Here is a 23,270-nt window from a genome sequence, read left to right as displayed (position 1 = left end):
CTTTCTTTCAAATATCAAACATCTTAACCGACCTATACCGCATATTGCATACACTTTATTGAATACATTAGAGTTTGAATAAAATCTGGATCAATTTCACACGATTTACATAGAATTCAATCTGTATAACATGTTGAAAGAGTATAGTGATTGATATACGTGCATTCGAATAACTATTTGAGTTTAATACCTGCAATTGCAACCCTACTTCCTTTCCAATTACTTCTTTCAGTTCCGTTCCATTTCTAACAACAATATGCGCCGGTCACGCTTAGCCCGAGAAAATAGTAAAATTCATAATTTATTAAGTGTTAAATTAAATAATTTGGTGATTTCACAAGTCTAGATATATATTTCAATGAAATAGAGTAAAAGTGTTGGCGCGGGCTATATTTTTTATAAAGTTATTTGAAAGTGAAAATTGTATGTGTGCCAGTGGCAAACAAATACAGCGATAAAGCGAAGCTGACCGGCGCAATAGAGGAAATAGCAATTAATAGTGTATACAAAATGTGTATGTAATTATGTATGTGTGTTTAAGTGTTTGCGCAAGGCGATTAAAAAGCGAAAATGTAGTGATATGAAAAATCATTTTATTTCTTTAATATATAAAATAAGAAAGAATTAATTTTACCAAGTTAATGTTTTATTCGGTGATAAAATAAAAAGTTTTTAATGTAAAGTGTAAGTGAGTTATATTTATGGAAAACAAGAGCAAACGGAAATAAATTTTTGCAGAAGTACTTGAGGATAAGTGGTGAGTGTTGTCATAACATATCAAATTTGACCCAGACTCACAAATAAAAAATACATTTCCGCTAAATTTATTAAAAATCTGTATTATCGCCTTCAAAATAGGCACCTGAAGCATACCAAATCTTAATCCAATTTCCATATATTTGTTATAACTTACAAGCCTCGGCTGGGCTAGCATTCAGTGCATTCAGCGAATTTTTGTTTTCGTTTTCGGCTCATTTTCGGAGCATTATTCATTAGATTGTTGAACTATAAAATATGTAGTACTTCTACATACATGCCATAAATGCATTTATAAAATATAGTGCACGTTTATTTATACTGGTACATCGATAAAAATTTTCTTTGCAATTCTGCTTGAAATTTAGTTGCTCCTCTTATTCTTCTTTAAGCTTATTTTTGTCCAAAATTTTACACTTATTTATGAGGAGTGATAATTTCAACTAGTTTTAGGAAAAAACTCAAACTTTAATCGATTCCTAACAAAATCTTGTACCTGCTTTAATTATACACAATTAGGTTTTATTTCATAAATTATTTTAATTAAATTTTTTATTGCATGTTTTACAAATATTCTTATTTATACAAGTATTGAAATGCTTTTCATTTGAGTTTATATTTTACAAAGTTATAATGGATTTGTTATATATATATACATATGTATGCGTGTCCTAAAATTAAATAAGCTACCTTTAATAAGTTACCGTGATACATATGTAAAGCTATGTATCTTGTTTGCTTCGCTAACAGCAATAAATTCTACATTTGGTTATCTAATCTAATAATGCAATAATATTGTACATTTAAATGAATGAAATATATATGCAATATATATGATATACGAGTATATAAACCTCGTTGAATACGTCCTTGACGCTCTGCGTAAGAAGCTGAATATTAATTATAAATTAATAAGTACAGTGTTTAAATGTATTGTTCTGCGCAGATAAGTGTATAAATAATAATCTACATTATATATGTAATTAACGATTATGTTTAGTGCAAGCAAATGCCTTTGTAACATCTTTATATTTTGTTATATTTGTAAAAGTATTCATGAAGCTATTACAGGACGCATAATGCTAAAATGCTAGTAGTAGAAAATCTATGATTTGTTTTTTTTTCACGATTTATCTTTCATTTTCTAACAACAAAATTTTTTAGTGAAAAATTATAAACTAACGCTTTGTACAAAAACCTAAATATTTCATAGAAATTAAATGTATGTTCTCTTTTTCTTTCAATTCATTCTAAATTGTGGTTTACGACGTTGACAGCCTGAATTTCCTAATGTTGATTGAAGCAATGCGGGTTCAGGGAAGTCATTCCGGGTGGCCAACGACGTACGGTGGCGGCCTCTTAAGAACTTAAGGTGTGGTCTCAAGACGCGCAGCAAACTTTTTTTCTCGAACCATTTCACAGATCATTTTATTTTGATCGCTTAGACAGTTTTTTTGTGCATCGACTTGTCGCCACTATCACAGTTGTTTTTCGAGATCGTTGTTGAATCTTCATCAGAAGATTCTGGCGAATCCTATATGCGTTTGCTTTTTGGGTGTATAAATTTGCACGATTTCCCTAAACGACAATGACCACGCATGAAAGCCTTACACACACCGTTGTTAGAGTTGCCGCCGCCGCCGCCACCACCGCGGTTCTGTCCACCGCCGCCACCACCTGAACGCCAATTGCCGCCACCATTGTTATCTTGAAAGTTGGAACCGGTCCGCCAATTGCCGCCGTTGTTGCGATTTTGGTTGTTATTGTTGTGATGATTCATATTATTCCGTTCAAATAGATTCGCTGGCGCCATATTTGGCATAACACGTGGCGGCAATAAACCCATTGGTCCGAAATTCGGTGCATTATTGAAGGGACCTTGTGCTGGGCCATACTGATTACCGCCATGAAGTTGCCATTGCGGATTGCCGGCTCCAGGACCGAATGGACCCAGCATATTCTGTGGTTGTACTGGTGGTCCACCAGCCAAGGGACCCATTGCCAAATTACCATTGAAATTGCCTGTTTGCCAAGCTGGATGTGGGCCTGATGCCGCAGCCGGTGTGGGAACTGGCCGTGGCATTTGCATTTGCGTTGCCAGTAGATTGTTGGTTGCCACACCAGCATATTGTGGCATAAAACCTGGATATGTATTCAGGTTATTTGGCGGTAATGTATTTACCTGGGCGGTTGGCAAATTGCCAATAGTAGGAAGGATATTTTCCGTCGACTTAGGTGAAGTCTTTGGCTCAGGCCAAGGCATATTGGTGTAATCGCTTACGGCATCTGGATTGCCGGTAATATCTTCTAACGGTATGACGGGTATGTCGACTGCGAAATGCGGTTCTAATTCAGCTTCTGCCGGTGAGTCGGGGATCATGCTGTGCGAGAAGTATAGTGCGCGCAAGGTAGTCATCTCGCGTTCGGCTTGCACCTTACGCTGTTTAGATTGATTACCATTCGGATGTGGTGGCACACCATCAACTTCGATCAGCGGTCTCCACTCGGTTAATGGTCGCATATTGTCCTCATGTGTGAAACCGCGTCGGGCGATATTAATCGCATCGCGTTCACTAAAGCGTTCAAGATTTTTCATATCCATAAACGACTGTGCTTTTGTCACATTTACACGCTCTGTTTCGTCCAGTTCAAAGTAACGTATTTGCTCGAGTTGGTCTTGAGGTCGCCAAGTCAACTTCTTTTTTGGACCTTTGCGTCGATGCAGCATAAGCACACCAGGTGGCCCATTCGGACCACAACCAGGTCCAGGCGGTTTGGGCGCGTCTTCCTCGGAACTTTTTGTGGCGACATCTTCTTCCCCATCACTACCAGTGATATCGACTGAGCCGCCGGTCTTAGTTACTGCGGCATCGCTACTGTCATCACCAGTCTTTTGTTCTCGCAGTACCTTTTGTTCAATATCTTCCTTAACCTTCTTCAAGGGTATATCATCATCGTCTTCTGTGCTATTGCCCTTATCGGCTGAATCCAAATCTTCCGATTTGTTGTTATTATCTTTGCTATCATTCTCCTTATCGGATTTGTCTTCGCTTTTACTTTCATCCAATGTGTCCTGATAGAATTTTAAAGGCGCCACCTTTGGTGCATCTGGGCTGGTAGGTGGTGAAGGACCTTCCTTATTTTGTCCGGGACCAGGAGTAGTGGGCCGCTTACGTTTTGCAACTTTTTTAGGGCCCGTTGCTGCTGAGAGCGCGTCCGAGAAGATATTTGTCTCGACAAGAGTTTGAACTGAAATTAAAGAAACAATTATTAATATGGTGTAAAGTTGCATACAAGATCATTTCAACGGCACGTTCCATGGAGGTAGGAGTTCAGATGCTAGTTTTTGCTTTTGGTCCATTGTATACAGCTAAAATTTTCAAATTATATAGATTTTTAAAAATTTATAACCTAAATTAAAAAATAATTTTATTATTTAATACACAACTACATTAAAATTTGGAACGCGTTGATAGTTAAGATATACATATATTTTGTTGCACACAGATTGGGAACTCAGTATAGAATGTTTGAAGCTTGAAAATTGGGACACAGTATTAAACACCCTTTTTATGATGATATCACTTTTGTCAGGGGTTTGTCTTTCAGAATTGAAATACTCCAAAGAGTCAGTATAAACTAATAGATACGATTCGATTCGGATTTTATAAAATGGAATTATTGGAAAGCTTTGTAGTAGAACATAAATTCAAAGGTAGATTTCTAAAACCAGCAGCTAATCGGAAGGGGACCTAAAACTATATCGAGCAAAAAATGATCAGTGTGCTTCATTCAAAGACCCGACTAAAGTGATGAATTGAGGGAAAGTATACTTAAAAACAACCACGCTCAGAGTCGCCATAAAGGTTATTTTGAATTTGGAAATTAGACTATTATCCGAAGTTTAATAAATTGGTTTGCGATCACAGCTTTAAGGTGGCAAATGATCATAGCATTAATGGGTTCAAAAATAAAAAATTAAATTTAAAAAATCTCGAAATATAGTAACTGTAGGTTTTTATTTTTTTCAAAAGCGGAACGTAAGTGATCTTCATATACCTAAAAACGGAAAGTTATGCATTATATCAAATAGATTATAATTGTGGACACATAAAGGGGTGGGGTGAATTTTGTTAGTTCACTTTTATTGACCCCCGGATTAAACCCAAGACCCCTTCTGAAGGAAACGACACTTATCCAACTGAGTTAAATAAGCTCAAAATATATGTTTAAATACTACTTTAAAATTAAAACACGCTCTGGGCAGTCGAAGCTTGGAGGCAGACAAGATATTTTTTCGGCTTCCTTAAGCAGAAAACCTTCGTCCATATTTAAAAACTGTTTTAATGCTTTCAGCCGTATAGTTAAGAAAGAAAAGTTAAAACGTACATGCATGATGGCAATTCCAAATTGATATAGGGCATTGTGAGTGTGGTCCGTGGTATAAACGTGAGTTTCTCCTTTCCCTTTTTCGTAACATTTTCAATATCTCTTGTTTCGGGAGCAAAACATACGCTTCTTTTTATGGCTAACTTTTTTTGTTATAGCATCAGCTGCTGAAGTAACAGCCATTGACTGCATATAAATTATGAGTGATTCCGGTTGCATATAGCAAACCTTCAGTTGGGAAAAGGGTTATACTCATTTTAGCTAAAGTGGTCCTGATACGGTAAAACTATTAATTTAGGATACACATTAACAGAGTTTGTGAGGCATCTGCTAAATATACATGAATCTGCATTGATTGCTAGGAGAAATTTATCTAGGGTCATGCCAGAAATACTCTTGAACTCTTTTCGAAATTGTGTAACGATCACTACGTTCTTGACATCGATATTACTGCAGTGCTTAATGATTGGTGTGAGGTGCAGTCTATATAGAATACCAATTCTGTCATGTTTTGAGGTTAACTTATAACATAAAGAATTTATATTACTTTTGAATAAGTAATTATTTCTCAATCCATGTAAAAGTGGTAAAATATTAAAAATTTAACTATCAAAAGCCTGGTAAATCATATATGCGCTATCAATTTAAATATGTATGCTAGTGCAATAATATTAATGGTGGATTAAATGGGTTTTATGCAGCCACGAAAAAACAAGTCACGCTAATTTCTTTTATAGGTTAATTGATCTCATGATATACATACGTAGACTTTTCATGAAAAAATCTTATAGAAGCTTGAGCAAATATATGAAAAAACGGAGGCGATACATTATATGAGTTATATGTTTCAGCTACAGAAAGGCTTGAAATCATAGTTACATATTCTGAGCTATATTTGAAAAAAAAATAACAAGCGAACGTTTGTAATTTTTTTGGAAATTGAAATTGTGCATGAAAATGTCATAGAATGTGAGCCTTTTCTGAACGAATTAAGTCAAAATGCTTGAGGTATGTGCCTTGATTGGTCTTAAAAATGTGTGCAGAAATTTCAGTAAATTTGGCGTCATCTTGCCTTTAGTGATTCTTTCTAATGATGTATATCGCATATATATATAGGTGGTAAATAACTCCAATGTATAAAATGGCAGAAAATACTAAACCCACTTTTTTCCAATTCTGTGTAAAATTTCTTTGCCTTTTCAATTATTAACACTGCTTCCAAACTTCGACGACCATTAGCTCAAATTATTTATTTTGTTGAAAAGAATTGTTTATTATTCACCAACTCTTTGTTGTCTTATGTTTTAATGTTTGTTTTCTTATCAACTAAAAAATAATAAACATCTTCGTGGCATCACAACATTGCAATGTACACGAATAAACAGTTAATGTGAATATTAAAATTAGAATATAAGACAAAAATTCATACTTAACAGCCTGTTTCCACTTGACTAGGTGGGGGAAAACTACCAACAGTGATAGTCTCATTCCGGTTTGTGCGTCGTTTGATTTTGTGAGAGGAATCAACAAAAAAAAAAAAAAAAAAATAGTGCCTTTAAAAATCGTTTCTCTGCACGAAGTTTGATTGTTTATAATAATGAAGCCGCTAAACTATTTTTAAATTCGTTCGTGATATTTTGTATCTCAAATTGCGATGTCGATTTTGATGATTTTACACTGTACTATCGACCAACTTCTTCACAAATTATAGTTGCATTTATCTCGGTGTGCCGGTTTATCAATTACAGCAGCAATCAATGCAAAAAGCTCTGATATCAAAGATAATTTGATACACAAATATTAAATAACGAATAAAATTTGAATTTGCAATTCAAGTAAGGAAGTGAAGATCGATCTAGTAACACGTGTATGTATCTTTAATCCTCTCCCATGACAATAAATCAAGTATCACGTGTATGCATCTTTGATCCTCTCCCGTGACAATAAATATATTGTTATTTATCACTTCGAAACATCACATTAACATTAAATGATTTAAGCACAATCAGCTTTTTTTTAAGTTATTAAAGAGCCAATCTAATTTTTCATAGTTAAATTCCGTAGCATTTGTTTTTTAATACTTAACACACCAGAAGAATAAAAATTTATACGCGTTAAAACACCTTAAAATTACTCCGCTTAACCATGGCGAGACCATCGCAAGTAGTGTTTTGACAATACGCCAACGTTGCTTCTAGTCTATGTAGGAATTTTGGAAAACAGAAAGCAAAGATTCAATAAATTCAGTTCCATTGTTCCACACAGTCCAATGACGAAGCGTGGTGTTGCCAACACTAAGGAGACGACAGTCTACATTTTTTATGAAACACAAAATACCACCTTAAAAAGTATATAATAAACCACAAGCAAAAACTAGTCTCATCCAAACTCCTGCAAAGAAATAACGCAGAATGCCATTAGTAAATGTCGTAACACAAAATACTTACTTTTCTTTGGAGCGATAAGTTTGATAGCTCCAGGTTTCTCATTAGCTACTGTTAGATTGTTGATATCAATTTTAGATTTCTTTTGCGTTGGTGAATCACTGCTGCTTGGTGGCGGTGAAGGGCGTTTTAGTGATGATGGCAAACTGGTTGGAATGACAGTACCGGGTGCAGAAACGCTTGAAACTGGTTTCTTCAGTCCTTTCCGCGATGGTGGTGGGGGAGCTTCCTCAGTAAGGCCATGTGAACGAAATTGTGATTTGTATGTTTTCACAGTTTTAGCCTTTTCCGAGTCACGACGTATTTCTATTGACATTGAGGCCTTCTTTGAAGGAATAGTTATTGAAGTAGGCTTTGTCACATCTGTTTCCGACTCATCTTTATGTTTTTTAGGGATACGACCTAGTTTATCTGAAGTAGATAACAACTTGGAATTAGATTCTTTATCCTTGTCACTTGGTGTTTCTTTTTCACGCTCTTTTTCTTTTTTATGCGATGAAGAAGAAGAAGTATTAGCTGATTTGTCCTTATCTTTATCACGATGTTTGTCTTTCGAACTAGTTGAGGACGAAGATTTTGAAGTTGATGATGAGGATCTATGTTTACTTGAGCTGCTGCTACTGCTACTACCCTCTTTTCGATCTTTATCTTTGCTAGAACTTGAACGATCCTTATCGCTCCGATGCTTATCACTTGAACTGCGGCGTGAAGAGGATGAGGATGAAGATTTTGACTTGCTCGAAGACGAACTTTTCGATTTGTGACTAGATGATTTATGAGTAGAAGATGACGATGATTTCCTATCTTTATCTTTATCACTCTTATTTTCTTTATCCCTATTTTTGCTGTCTCTGGAGTCTTTAGAACTTCTATGTTCTCTACTTATAGATTTCTCACTTTCTGTATCTATAGACTTTTTTCGTATGGTAGCAGATTGTTCTAGAGAAAGCATGTTACTATTCGATGTTGTCTGAGATTCTTCATCAGCACTACTTTCACTATCTTTGTCTTGTTTATCAGTTGATGTTCGAGTATCGTCTTCCTCTTCTATAATTGTAGAATCCGCAGTTCTATCATTCTCTTCTTCCTCTTGAGCAGCCGTGCCACCTTCAGCTTCTGTATCGCCATTCATGTTGCCATCATGATCCATTTTCTTACAATCGTCCTCATTCTCTTTTCGTTGGACATTTTGCTCCACATCCACAGCAGAAGAACCTAGTTGATTGGTTTTTGGTACTTGTGTCAAAACTTGTTGACCATCTTTATAAACCAGTTTGAACACCAATCCTGCTTCACTAGCTTTCTTCTGTGCAGGTGTTGGTGCATACGTGGATGGCTCAGGCGGTACATCTGTGACATCTGCAAGTGGGTCTTGTTCAGCGGAATTTGAAAGCGACCGCTGTACAACTGCAGGCCCTTTCACTTTTGATGGTATGCTAGAGGTTTGTGGTATTTTGCTGTCTTGCCGTATAGCAGGTGTCGTTTGAATGGCAGGTATTGTGGAAACATTAGGAGTTGCTGCACCAATAACCGATTGCTGAGGAGAACTTTCTACTTGAGCTGTTGTAGTATTCTCTGTCACTACTTTCAACCATTGCTCCACCAAACGTTTTGCAAGTATACGTACTCCTAAAATAAATAATAAAAGTTTATAAAAATATAATCGTCATTTAGGCGATTTTTAGTAATTGTTTTTAATGAATTTTGTTGTTTTAATTGTTGGGAAAGTAAATTAACCGATGTTGTCAAATGTTGACAACAAATATACACTATAAATAAACTTTGACAGCAAAAAAGATCAATAACAAATAATAACCTTCTAAATTTTTGGATGCCAACTAGAACTGGTTACACTGGATATAATTAAAATTTGTCATAAATGTTTTTAATAAAGATTAAATTGTAATAATATCTTTGAAGATGCACTAATCCCTAATTTTCTTCAAAGTATGCACAAAAAAACTTTAAGATTTGGCGAGATAATTTTATTGAATAAGGCTTACCTTCATTGCCGCCATCCCGGCAAAGACCCTTCACCAACTTTGGTGCAGAATTTATTTTTAGTCGATCCACATCAACTGGACAAAGTAAAAGTAGCTCTAAAATTTCTTGCACAAGCGGCCAATTCATTGCTCGTATTGCATCGTTTAACCAGTTATATACCAGTGACCAACCACCAACACCCATAAATTCACCAAGTAGCTCCGTTTTAGTAACTTTTAATATTTGTACATAAATGCATTTTGATACAAGTTTCTTTGAATATCTATTCATCAATCTGGAATAAAAAATATACAGCATTAGTTTACTTTTCTTAAAATAAATTCGTGTTAAATGCAACCCTAAAATTAAAATTACAATATTTACGAACGCATTACGCACAGTTGCATGCCAAGTGATGACTTTATGCTTTGCACATTGAAATTTATTAATATAATTAAATATTTGAACTTACCCCGCGATCCGCTTGACTTCCCCAATGCTAAGGATACCTCCATTGTCGTCCAAAAGCACCTTTAGGCACTTAAGAAGTTGCAAAGGTACTATGCGCGGCTGAAATTTTAATGAAAGTAAAATTAGTATATTGACGTTATAATTTAGGAAAAACACGATATTTATTTTCTTATAAATTATTTATTTACGAAATTTAATACATTGAAGTTAATTAACCAACTCACCATATTTGTTTCAAGATTACTTCAAAATAATCTTAACGATAGCCAATAATAAGACGGTTGACGTCACACTAGATCTTGTTTCCACTCTTGATACAACTTTTCGTATTGACTCAAATTACATAACTTTGGTATGCATTCATTACTTTCCATATGTTTTCAACTACAAAACAAGATAAACCAAACTTTAATAAAAAAAATGTACAAAATAGTACGTGCGTGATTTACAATATATGACGAAACAAGTACAAAAGTACCTAACCCCTAAACATGTTTCTTTATTTCATTATAACCTGCTTAAAAATTAATGAAAAAATTACCTAACGCTTTTATTGGCAACAATAAACAAACATAACTATTATTGTTGTAAAAGACAATATTTTTTAATGAATAATTTTAATAATACAATCCCTCGTTGACGATATTGCTATATGTAATGTTAATTCCAAAGTATTTTGTAAGACTGCGAAAATAGTATAGAGAAATTTTTAAACATGGCGACGTGTGGTTGTAATAGATTGTTGATACTCTAAACCGCAGCTAAATTTAAGAAACATCTTTCAGCGTTACCACATAAATAGAAATCAACCAAAAGTGCCTCTAAAATTTCTGTTGTGACAGTTCTTCATACTTTCAAGTGTAAGACATCGCTACTTCAACTAAATCGTGTAAATGTTTCGCTTAAAAATACTTGCCGAATAAAATCAAGTGGCAACTCGAAAATGTGTTGAATGGTTCATGTCCAGAATAAAATCTATTACAGGAAATTTGGCCACGTTTCCAGCTTATTCTTCGCGCATGGAAAATACATTTCCTTCTATAGCAAACTATTTAAGCACTAATTTAACTTATGCAAAAATGCCACCATTTTTTTAATATATGCTTTCAAATTTATATATCGCAAACGACAAATTTAACCGAAATTGCGGATTTTCTTTGTACTCGGCACTAATATGCCTTTCGAAGTAACACTCGATATTAAACAATTTTATAGCGTGGATCCATACATATATAATTATAAAAGGTAATAAACACGACGCTTCTCTGCATAAAATAACTACTTATAATCTAGCAATAAAAGATTTCCTTTTTTTACTTTTTCGTTTTTCTTTCTTTACAAAAGTACAGTCTGTTCAAATGCAAGTAGGTATAATGCAGCAGAGATAAAACAAAGAAAAGTATCAAATAAACGCCCAGCGCTGCAAAATTTCACGTCCAACTCACCCGCAAACACGATTTTATCTGAACAAATGTTTTTGATGTTCAACGAATCGTTGAAGCGAGTACAGGGTCGCAATTATAGAGTGTGTTCAATAAAATTGCTATACACTAAGAATATAGATACGCTGTATCATATGCAGAGTTATTTGAGAAGCACAAACGACAGGAAACTTCACAATTCTTGATATCGGATTAAAACAATTGTATTAATTGATTTTTTACCTTTGCTAAGGCACTCATTTGGTTTTCAGAATATATTTAGGGACTTTGTGAAAAAAGTATTATCTGTGATATCGAACACATAACTTAATATAATACAGGTAGAGAAATGCAAGAAGAGGGCAACTGAGGGCTTGTCTTTTAAGCTGAAAATACGTAACTCGCGTAGTGTAATTACCCAACACACGAACTAAATACTTACTTACTTCGGCACTGATCTGTTAACTAATGAATACATACAAAACAGATAAACAACTTATAAGTTAGTTTGCTGCTAGTCACAACATAAAGTTGGTTGTCTTTACTCACTCCAGTGTAAGAAAGTTGAAAAAAATATATTTCTCCTATTCAAATCTAAGTTCTCTGCTCTCAACGCCTTTACACCATGCATGACATATACAATAGTTGTAAAAATTGACAGTGCAGACACGTTGTTACAGACTTGTAAACGAAACTGCCTACATACGAGGTGTGTTCAAAGGATCTTGAATTTTGCGAAAAGAAAAAAATTGTTCTTGAAAATCATTGAATCACTATTAGGGAATTTGAAGATGATGTTGGCATATCAACCGGCTCATGCTATTCAATGTTCTCCAATGTTTTGGGCATGAAACGTTTGACAACGAAGTTGGTTCCGAAATTGCTAAATTTTGAGCAAACGCAATGTCGCTCAGGTGTGGTTGAATGATGTCAACAACGAGGCGGGTTTGCTCAAACGGGTCTTAACTGGTGACGAAGTGTAGGTATATGGAAGTTGCCAGATGAGAAGCCCAGACCGAAAAAGGCAGGACAAGTTCGATTAAATTTGAAGGTTTTGCTCAGTGTTTTCTTTGATTACAATGGTGTGGTGCATCATGAGTTCCTGCGAAAAGGTCGTACAGTTAATAAGTAATACTATAAGGAAGAAGCAACATTTGCGTGAAGCAATACGGCTCAAACGATCGGAATTGTGACAAAACAAATCGTGGTTTCTGCATCACGATAATGCACCAGCGTACACATCAATGTTTATTCCTAATTTTTTGGCCGTAATTAAGTCAGAATTGAAGAAAGAGCTCATGGCCATACCGAAAAACGCATTTCAGAAGTGCTACGAGGATTGGAAAAAGCTTTGACACAAATGTATTATTTATATCCGATGAGGATGCTTTGAAGCGTACCAAATAGATATTGATGAATATATAAGTGCTTTTCAAAAAAATTCAAAAATCACCTTTTTCTTTGAATACACCCCGTACAGTGGTGGCAGTTCTTATGTGCCTGTAGTTTTATGGGTAAAATAAACAACTTTGTTATTAAATATGTTCATAGGTATTTTTACATGTATTGTCTTTATCAAATAAATTAGTACATACTATATATTTATAGAATAAACAACAGAGCAATGAGAATATTGTAAAACCCATGCAATGAATAATGCAATAATGTGTAAATAGAAAAAAAACGTATACATATGTTTTACTTATACATAATTAAAAGTTAACATGAGTATAAACATGTAACTAAAAAAACACGTCGAAAATACAAAGGGATAAATCCTGTTAAGTTATCTAATTTTACGCTATATTGCAAAATGTGTATTTTGCCTAAGGAAATCGCACATTGCTGGTTTTATGAGCGCGTATATAGTTAGAACATTATTTTAATGGATGTGTAGATTTTTTCATTGCTGTTTGCTAATTTCATACATATGGCTACTGTTCACTACGAAATTGAATATTTAATTCTGATATACATTTTAAAATTCTGCTGTTTTGCTCAACTGAAAAGTTAATACTCAAAACTACTGGGTTTCTTATTATTTCTACGATTTCTCCATCTGCAAAATTCTTAGTTATCTCTTTATGTATCAGATAACATATAGTTTGCTCATCTTAGCATATTTTGTTGTTGCATAGCAATGCAATAATTGCTTGTGCTTTCAATCGTCGTTTTGTTCCTTGTTAGTAGACTTTACATTCATATTGTTGCTGTCGTTAGTGGCTTTTGTCTTTGTTGCATCAGTCTCGTTGTCATTTATGTATATATTTTCTCTTCCAGTAACATTTGCTACTCGATTTGAATTTACGGGTTGTTCACCTTCATTATCATCTATATTGGCAATGGCACTGCAAGCCGCCGTTTCATTGCTAATGCCAGCGACGATCTCATCCATATCAGCTTCGAGCTCGGCAACTGGCGGAGTTTCATTTCCGTCAAGATTATCTGCTAAGGGATTTATTATTACTTCAGCGGCGCCACTTACACTTCCACTACCACTCGCTGCACAATTTAAAACGTCACTATTCTCAGATTTCAGTTTCGGTTTGAACGTGTTGTTTTCCGCATTGAGCACATAATTCTTGAATGTGTCTATGTATTTTGTTGTGCTAAAGCCGGCGGCAGGTGGAACGTTATTGCCACTTTGTGTTGCAGTGGAATTTTGGCGTATGCGTCGTTGTTGTGTGTTAAAATTTGGACTTTCGGAGCGCGCACGTTGTAGCTGTGGGCGTGTTGTGCCTGTTGCATTTTGATGATTATGTTCATAATCACGCGAACGTCCAAACTCAAAACCATTTTGCCAATGTACGTGTACATTTTCATACGAAGGATCCTCGTAACGATGTGTGGCCGTATCACGTCGATTCTGCTCGTATTCACGCAAACGATTCAAGGCGCGCGGTCGCATGTTGAGATCGCGCCTCAAGGCCGTCGAAGCGGCTGCACATGGCGCGTGGATCTCAGCATTAGCTGCACTAAAACGCATTAAATCATGTGGCATCATGCCACCCAAACGTGGCGTATAATATGGATTGGACATATGCGTGGCGGCGGAAGCAGCGTCACAACCACTACAATCGCGGGAAAACATAAAATTGAAGTCGATAACCTGTAAGGGTTGCGAGAAAATATTTTTTAATTTGAGTTTTAGTTTTTTACTTATACCCTGACATACCTTGCACTCTGGTCCCTGTCCAATCCATAATGGCAACCATTTGTTTACCAGCAACCATTGCAGACTGGATTTGGAAATGCGATTCAAGGTGCTCGAATTTGCGGTGTGCTCGGGGCTGGTTGTGCTTGTTTTAGCTGTTGTCGCTGACGCTGCGCTGTTCGTATTGTTTGTTGGCTTTTTGGTGATTGCATTTTTAATGCAGACTGTCTTCTCTGTTGCAATGTTGTTGGCATTATTTGAAGAAGTGCTGGGCTTTGAGTTTAAAGCGAGCGCTTTAATTTTTGGTATAGCGCCTGTTTGGCGTGTGCCCGAGGAAGTGGCGGGTCCATCATTGGCATTGCCATTATTAGTACTTATTGATATTGGGCCCGCAGAGGCCGAACGTGGTTCTCGTTCTTTAGTATTATTCGGTACAACTACAATAATAATAGATATACAATTTAACAAATTAAAAAACTATTTTTTTTTGGAGACTTACCACAATTGAATTGCGTGGGTATCTGTTGTCCACCACCAGTTGCACATGTGGTCGCCATGCCGCTACCTATACCGACAGAAGCACGATATATATTGCTCATACTCTGTGCATTTTCGCCCTGCAAACAGCTAAAGAAGGATGAAGCGCTGTTTTTAACATTATTGGCATCTCTTTGACTGCACGTTGTGGTCACATTAGTTGCTGTGGACGCAGTGGTATTTGTTACTGCCGTATTCATGCTACAACCACTATTAATAATTGGTGCATTGGTAACGCTAGCACTGGTATTTAAACGTATGTGACCGACAGTGCCGAAATGCGAGTGGCCGAGTACTGCATAATGGCCACCCAGGTTGTAGTGATCAATATTGCCGCATGATGAGCTCAAATGACGCTCAATACGACCAATACCATGACCAATAACATCTAAACGCCCATAGACTCTAGCGCCGCTGCCGGTATTTCGGTAAATGGGTTCATCACGTATTTGTTCGTAAATATTTTCGTAACGTAAACTTGGCTGGTAATTGAAATTGTAATAATTTTGGGATTCGGTGTCATCGAAACTACGCTGGCGTTGACAGTTGTTGTTACTGCCATAAACCGAGGTGGGCGCTGTGTTGGATGCACTGGTTCGTGAAGCGTTAAAACGATTGGCTTTTGAGAAAAGTGAGGATTATTTAGTATTATTTATTTAAAAAAAAAATTAAAAAAAATTAAAAAATAAAAAATAAAAAAACGAATCCCTTTACTATTGGGAAACACCAACTTACCGCCTTGTAGATCAATGTGGAAATTGCGTCGAAATCCCAAACCGGAACGCACGGCACGTGGCACGTCATAAGCTGGGGATGTAGTGTTTGTGCGATCGTAGAGATCATTTCTATAGCTTATATTGGGTAGAATGCGTGATTGATTGTTGCTGTTAGCGTTGTTGTTGGTATTGTTAAGATTATTAATGTTGGGTGGATTTACATTGGCGTCGGCTTGAGGTTGGGGCAATGCATCAGCAGGGGCAACAGCGTTGACACCAGCACCAGCAGCAGCAGCAGCAACAGCTGCAGTATTATATTGCTCAAGTGATTCATAGATATTTTCGTAGTGTGGATGATTTTGCTGTTGTTGTTGTTGTTGTTGTTGTTGGGAAGCATTGCTATTGCCATTGTTGCCTAAGTTGATGTGCGCGTCATTACGTGAGTAACCGACTGCACCCTCGACATTGCTGCCCTCAGCTTGACTATTTTCATCATCTATGATACCACCGGCTGCTGCATTGGCTTGGCTAAGAATTAAAAAAAAATTACATATATAAATATTTTTTTTTTTTTTTTAATGTAAAGGCATACCGTGCCATTGCACCCTGCTCTTCCATTCACATGGGCTTATCTATCATACATACACCGGCGTAGCTGCGTCCGATAGTCATGGAAGCAGGCAATATGCGCCAGGTGTCAGTTTCTGGGCAGTAAACCTAATAAAATCGTTGATTTATTAAATATATATATACTGAAAAATTAGCATTAAACTGTCATACCTCAACTGAACCTAAATTCGAGGTGCCATCATCACCGCCCACAACAAACAATACACCATCGTGAGCCACAACTCCTGCATTGCGTCGACAATAGGCCATATCAGCTACAGCATGCCATGTATTGGAATCGGAATCATATGCTTCGACAGATTTACGCACCATGGGACCATCATGACCGCCAACGGCGTAGAGTATATTATTCAACACACCCACACCGGCACCCGAACGGCGTGCCGACATATCAGCTACGGGTGTCCACATGTCAGTCTCTGGATTATAGCGTTCCACCGATGATAAGCATTGACGCGAAAAACCATCATAACCACCAACGGCGTAGAGTAAACCATTAACAACACCAACACCAACAGAACTGCGACGTGTGGACATTGATGCTATAAGACGCCACAATTCGCTTTTAGGATCGAATACCTCTGCGCTACTGAGACCCGTTGTACCATCAAAACCACCCACAGCATAAATGCAGCCATGCAATACGGCAACACCGAGCGTGGAGCGGCGCGCCTCCATGCTATTACATGTAAGCCACTGATCTGTGGCCGGATCGTACACATCCACGGTACGCACGCGCAAAGAGCCGTTGAAGCCACCAACGGCAAACACCTTATCGCCAAGCACCGCCAAACCAGCGCTGTGAGCGTAAATGCATATGAATTCAGAAACATAAATAATTATATGGTATTTATTACTTAGTGAGAAGCAATCAATACTAACCGACAACGTCTATTTGGCATTTCAGCCGCTTGATACCACTTTTCTTCACGCAGATCGTAACACTCTACTGAACGTATTGCCTTGGGTGCTTGACCACCAATGACTAAGAGTATCTTCGGCAGGCCCACTGGTTTGCGTGGTATGGTACGTGCAGATTTGGTGTCATTTGGCAGCAGATGATATGTTAATGCTTCTATTATTAAATTCTTGCATATTATATTGCCTTCCAACAATGGCTCCTTGTCGACGCGTTGCGTTATGTATTCTTTGGAGAGAAAGGGCAGGCGTACATGTTCCATGAGTATAGCAGTGAACTGTTCGCGCATAGTCGGATCATAGCGTATCCATGATATTACACATTCATAAACTTTCTCCTCACATGGCACACAAATGCGATCGTTGCATATTAAAGTTATCACTTGTTCGTGATTCAAATTGAGAAATTCATCGAATTGAATTACTTCACTACAAAAAAAAAAAATAAAAATTATTTTAATGATGAGCGTCTACAGCAAAAATTTGAAGGTTAGTACTTACTTGAAATGTTGTTCTATGTAAGTATCTGCATAGTTTAGCAAATCAACGCAACCGTGTATGTCGGCAAATTCACGTATGCCCAAACAGTTGCTGGCATCCAATTGTGTCTGCAAGTAATCGCAACAGGCCTCACGCACGTCTGTTAGCTGCAGTAAGTTCGCAGCGGTTAATAACACTTGTACATTGTCTTCGTTCACTTCTACAGTCGATGTGTACACATATTCGATGAGCAGTTCCAGCGCACGATGATCAACACCTTGTAGTGTTATACGGCCCTGTCGTGATTCCTCAAATCCGGTGAACATGGCATAGAAGTATGGACTGCAGGAGGCAAGCACCATTTTATGCGCCGGTATCTCGATATCATCGGCCACTAATGTTACATCACAGAGTAAATTTTGCCTAAACGGTAAATTGTTTATTTAATACAAATTATGGAGGTTGCATTGAAGGCTTAAAATGTTTACAAAGCGCCCTTAAATAAGAATTTAAACAAAATTTTTTTACACTACAGGCCTTAGTCAAAAATATTTATGGAAAATGCGTTATGTGGCTAGAAAATAAACTTTTTATGTTACTTCGAGTAACAGCATTACTCTACATACAAAACAATGCTAAGTAAATTAATACTGTTGTTTTTCCGTGCATTATCGACACTCTGCATATTTACATGCATATATGCATACGTACATTTTTGCGTATGCATTGTCTGAAGGTATTGTCAAACGGCAAATCATTTTATAAAAATAAACAGACGGTGTCAAAAAAAAAACCTACAAAAAGTCTCATTAAGGGGCAAGTTCAAGGCATATGTATATAAAAATATCAATATTTATTTTGTATAAAGTTAAATATTTAATGTATAGCCTTGATGAAGTTCAAATACGCTACCTTTTGCGCACACCGACTGTCCACAAAACATTAAATCTAGTACAACATTGCTAGGTGTGAACTTATTTATTATGGAAAATACTATTTCCTATATGAAGATGTGTTTAGTTTATTAATTACTTCTAGCATTGCAAAAGGCGCATAGTATCGCTACGTGCCAAACAAGTTATCGCTTTGTTTGTAGCGTACACATAACAACGTGCATACGTTGATCCAAACAAGTTAAGAGTGAAATGAAAAGCTCGACGTAATTAAACAAAGCTGTTGTGTGCTAGTGTATTGTGTGCACAATTAATCATTTGTTCATTCGTAAGCATGTAAGATTAATACACTACAGCTGTTATTTATTTTAAGTATTGACAATGAAAGACGGCATTATGTTGTGTGTATACCGGCGCCCGAAATTTGCAAAAATAAATTTAAAATTTTAATTAACAACATAAATATTTATGTGCAGTATATGCAATGTTTTTGGCACGTTTGCTTGCCTTGAGTAGGAAAAATATGCACGATGTGCAAATAATTAAAAATTCGTTTTTCGACACTTACTTGCGCATTTCGTTCATGGCCTCAAATGAACGGGTTGTGTGTTGCTCATTATGATACTGTCCAACGGTGCGATCTTTGCCGTTTGGGCGTTGAATATGTTTCTGTGAGCTTTCATCCAAAGAATTTTGACTTGCATAGCGTAGCAAGCAACTGTTTCAAATTTCAATTAATATATGCATATTAGACAGCAATGTAAAAAAACATTTATAAATATAATATATATCCAATTATACATAAATAAGAAAAAAATAAACGCAATAAGTCAATAAATGAAAGTTGATAAACAAGCTCCTACCTGCCGCGTTCCATGCTACCTTCTGCTGCTGGATTTTGTATAACATTGCCATTGTTGTTGCCAATACCGCTGCCGCCGCCGACTCCTCCACCGCCACCTGCACCAGAACCTGCTCCACCCGTTGGCTGATTGTGTCCTAAGTTGTTCATGATGCCCAGCGTGTATTTGGTCAGCAGTGCACTCAACGATATCATGCACCAAACACTCGTACCTAATTCCACTGATTGTGGGCCGCTAAGCGGTAGCTTTTTTCACACAACTATTTGAACTTAAAAATGTAGAATTTTTCCTAAATAATTAAATATAAACAGACAAACAATTCAACAAATCAAGTTGTTTCTTCGATATTTTTCTTTTGACTACTTTTCTTTTCTATGCTCTTCTCTTTCTCTACACAAAATTTTAAAGTTGTGCTGCCGCATATTTCCGATTAACCGGTTACAGCTGATCGAACAGGGTGTGCCATGTGATGGAGAATGAATGAAATGTAATTAGCGACAATAAGTCCTTATAATTAAATATTTCAAAAGTCTTTTTGGAAAAAAAAGGAAAATAATAATAATAATAAATACATATATATACATATTCAAGAAACAATTTTTTTTTTAATGTATATTAAATAATTTTTTTCATAGTTTTGTGTGCGAGAATATGTCAATATTTTTGTTATAAATTATCGTCAACTTAAAGTATCTATATCTGCCGTAGTGCGCCCAAATGTATGCATCAAAAATTTTTAACACTCGGTGCTTGCTGAGCGAAGTAAAGAAAGCTTAGCGGAACGCCGCAAACGGTTGTTAAAGCTTTTCTTTTTAAGCTTTTTTATCATTTTTGGAGTTGATAGCCGCAAAAGGCAGGATAATAAAAATTTAGTTCCATTTGAGATTCGTAGGCGATTGGTCGACAGTTTGCTGATAAAAACTTACAGATAAAATAATCATAAAAAGTGTTTATCTATAGATTTCTAAATAAAAACGTTATTTATTGGCGAAAGTAATAACAAGTTAAAGTAGATAAATAGGTGAAATAAAACAATTCACCTTTAACAATTAATTAAAACTATTTGAACAGAGAATATAAACATATAAAAAGTTTTGTAATACTATGACTTTTATAAATAAATGTGAAAAAGAAGTTGATAGAAGAGTTTCTGAAATTTTGTGAGAAAATGTAAAAAAGAAAAATTAAAATTTTTTTTGTTTATTATTTTTCTAAATTGAGATAGATAAAAAAGTGTTATTTCCCTAACGTTCGTTAGTTTAGTGCCCCCCTCTGTAAAGTACCACCTTATTCTTTATAATCTTTATCTTCGAACAAGCTCCCTTTTGTAGCAATTTTGACTTTGATCCGGATGCGCTAATGGCATAATTTCATCGTTTGAATTACCGAGCATCAACTGCAGCTTCAGTCACAGGCTATGAGCTTGCGTCTTGCCGGCATATGGCATTTAACTGCATGTGTTGCTCTTTGAGTGAAGCACTGTGACACAAGCAATGAAAGCCAAATCTTCAGCATAACGTGCGTATCCCATTTACTTTGTGTGATGTTGTGAAAGTAACGGCTTCTATGCACGCCGCCAGCTTTGTTTTAATGGCACTTCCACTTTGAGTCTATGAAATGTAATGGAGTCTGCATTCGCTCTTAACTCAATTAGAATTCAGTATTGGGGGATAATAAGCTTTGTTTTTTTTTTTTAATGAATATTTGTGGCCATGAGAAAACTGTTAATAACTAAGGCCAAAAAGTTTTATGAAGAGACTGGCTTAGTTGTCATATATTGTTGCAGAATTTTAAGTGTAGGACTTGGATTTTGGACCAAATTGTTGTTGTAACGGTCTGTTTCGAAGCTTCAGATTTCGATGTTGTAGCTGTGGTCATCTAACGGTAAAAATTAAGAAAAAGAGAGGTTTTTCAGAGCTATTTCCCTTTATAATCCCTTTTTAATTTTTTTTATATGACTCTGTATAGCAAAAGGTTCGTTTTTGGTTCTTTAGATATATACGTAATCTTGTTCTACTTCTTGTTTTGCTTTCGACGCTGTCTTTACTTTTTAAACAGCTATTTATATTTTTAATATTTTTTGATCACGTGATGGACAGAAAGTTAAAAAAATATATAAAATAAACTAAGTAGAATGTGCAGTAAAAAAACTTAAAAACTACTATTTAATAAAGTACAATACAAACAATAATAAAAAGCGTCGTAAAGAAGCGCGTTATCAGCCAGCGTCGGTGGAGTTTCGTCTGTTGCTCCAGCTGTAACTCTGTGAGTACCTAAATGCTTTTAAATATGCCACTAATAACTGCACTACACTCTTTACTCTCCCCCATTTAATTTCCTTCCTTTTTATGCTTTCCCTTCTCTACTATTCCGCAAGTAGTTTTCTTTAATGGCTTTGTTTGTAACTCGTAATTTAATTGTGGTCCAGCTTCAATTTATAGCATTTCTTTTACGTAATAGATATATGTATGTATGCACTGTATGTTTATATGTATATAGTCAGCTACGAGACAACTAATGAAAGCTTGCATGGTTGGCGTTTAATGTCTTTTCCTCAGACAATTGTAAAATATGTGTCCCTTTCGTGCGCTAATGACAGGGAAGAATAGAAAAACAAAAACAAAGACAAAATAATAAAAGCCAAAACGCAGTCAAATAAGATTAGTAACACTATGTATAATTACATGGATTATTGCCGTTATTTTTATGTGCATTGTTTTGTAATTAAAAGCCAGTCTGCATTTACGACAGGGCGTATGAGTAACATGACACCTGTTGGCAGTCCATTGTACTAAAGCTTACTCGTATGATTAAAATAGAATGTCGCTGGCTATTTATATACATTTTTAGTGTGTTAAGGATTATTTTTCAAGTACTTAGGGGTAGGTAAATAAATAAAAATTTATCCAGCAAAGCTTAGTTTGGACTTTCAGGCACTAAAATTAATTCGTTGATTTATGTGCAAGGGAAAGTAAATAAAATTTTATTCACTTATAACATACGCTATCAACTGTTGCAAAGCTATAACTTTCTAACTTTATTGACATCTTCTACTTCTTGCTATGCCCCGTTAGACCGGCTATTTCATAGCTATTTTTTATATCGAGGGACCAAAACTTATTTCAATATTCACTTTGAGTGGCACCTCTTGCCTCGCTAAAATAGACACAATAATTAAATAGCCATTGGCGTCAAGTTGGATTACTGCGAAAAGTTTGATAATTTTATGGATGAACGTTGTCCATATACTATGTTACAACTAATCATCTTCTCTAGAGCAAAGCAAAGTTTGTTTTTCTTCGCATGTTTGTGTTCTTCAAAGATTTACGTACTATAAATAATAATTTGTAGAAAGTTCTTCCATTCGAATATTTAGAGGCATATCATTGTATAAATAAAAATCATGCAATTTATACTTTTCCAGATATAGGAAGAAGGAGGTCTGTTCAAATAATCGGAAAAAGTTTAATTTTTGTAAATTTAGCCGGAATCTGGATGTTGGCTTGAAGCTTCTACTGAGGCTTTAATTTCCTAATCAATCCTCTAAATTATTATAAAATGCCATCATCAACGGTTATTGAAAAGTGATTAAAGAGTTCATATAGTTAGCTCATG

The 23,270-nt window shown here is 35.9% G+C and overlaps 2 protein-coding genes across 6 annotated transcripts; both read right to left on the bottom strand.

The window, feature by feature from the left end:
* Positions 1 to 1,276: 1,276 nt before the first annotated feature.
* On the bottom strand, positions 1,277 to 11,930 carry PNUTS (Phosphatase 1 nuclear targeting subunit). Of its 4 annotated transcripts, none has more exons than XM_036358671.2 (6): positions 11,907 to 11,930; positions 10,268 to 10,427; positions 10,045 to 10,142; positions 9,593 to 9,867; positions 7,593 to 9,218; positions 1,277 to 4,005 (listed from the first exon to the last, which is right to left on the bottom strand). In XM_036358671.2, the coding sequence occupies exons 2-6, from the start codon at positions 10,268 to 10,270 to the stop codon at positions 2,291 to 2,293; spliced, it is 3,717 nt and encodes a 1,238-aa protein (XP_036214564.2). In that variant the 5' UTR covers positions 10,271 to 10,427; positions 11,907 to 11,930; the 3' UTR covers positions 1,277 to 2,290. The 4 variants fall into 4 exon arrangements, with proteins under 4 accessions (XP_036214564.2, XP_014103245.3, XP_014103243.3 ...); XM_014247770.3 differs by lacking the exon at positions 11,907 to 11,930 and adding an exon at positions 11,361 to 11,492; XM_014247768.3 differs by lacking the exon at positions 11,907 to 11,930 and adding an exon at positions 10,585 to 11,482.
* Positions 11,931 to 13,004: 1,074 nt separating this feature from the next.
* On the bottom strand, positions 13,005 to 20,027 carry kel (kelch protein). Of its 2 annotated transcripts, XM_014247784.3 has the most exons (10): positions 19,656 to 20,023; positions 19,361 to 19,510; positions 17,921 to 18,322; positions 17,384 to 17,848; positions 16,652 to 17,300; positions 16,464 to 16,588; positions 15,891 to 16,399; positions 15,118 to 15,774; positions 14,640 to 15,055; positions 13,005 to 14,573 (listed from the first exon to the last, which is right to left on the bottom strand). In XM_014247784.3, the coding sequence occupies exons 1-10, from the start codon at positions 19,847 to 19,849 to the stop codon at positions 13,626 to 13,628; spliced, it is 4,515 nt and encodes a 1,504-aa protein (XP_014103259.2). In that variant the 5' UTR covers positions 19,850 to 20,023; the 3' UTR covers positions 13,005 to 13,625. The 2 variants fall into 2 exon arrangements, with proteins under 2 accessions (XP_014103259.2, XP_014103261.1); XM_014247786.3 differs by lacking the exons at positions 13,005 to 14,573; positions 14,640 to 15,055; positions 15,118 to 15,774; positions 15,891 to 16,399 and having other exon boundaries at positions 16,490 to 16,588; positions 19,656 to 20,027.
* Between the last annotated feature and the right edge of the window lie 3,243 nt (positions 20,028 to 23,270).

The sequence above is a fragment of the Bactrocera oleae genome, chromosome 3 (genome assembly GCF_042242935.1).
Source record: "Bactrocera oleae isolate idBacOlea1 chromosome 3, idBacOlea1, whole genome shotgun sequence".
Classification (NCBI taxonomy): domain Eukaryota; kingdom Metazoa; phylum Arthropoda; class Insecta; order Diptera; family Tephritidae; genus Bactrocera; species Bactrocera oleae.
The sequence above is the reverse complement of the archived record's forward strand: the minus strand, read 5'-3'. Positions and strand labels throughout refer to the sequence as shown.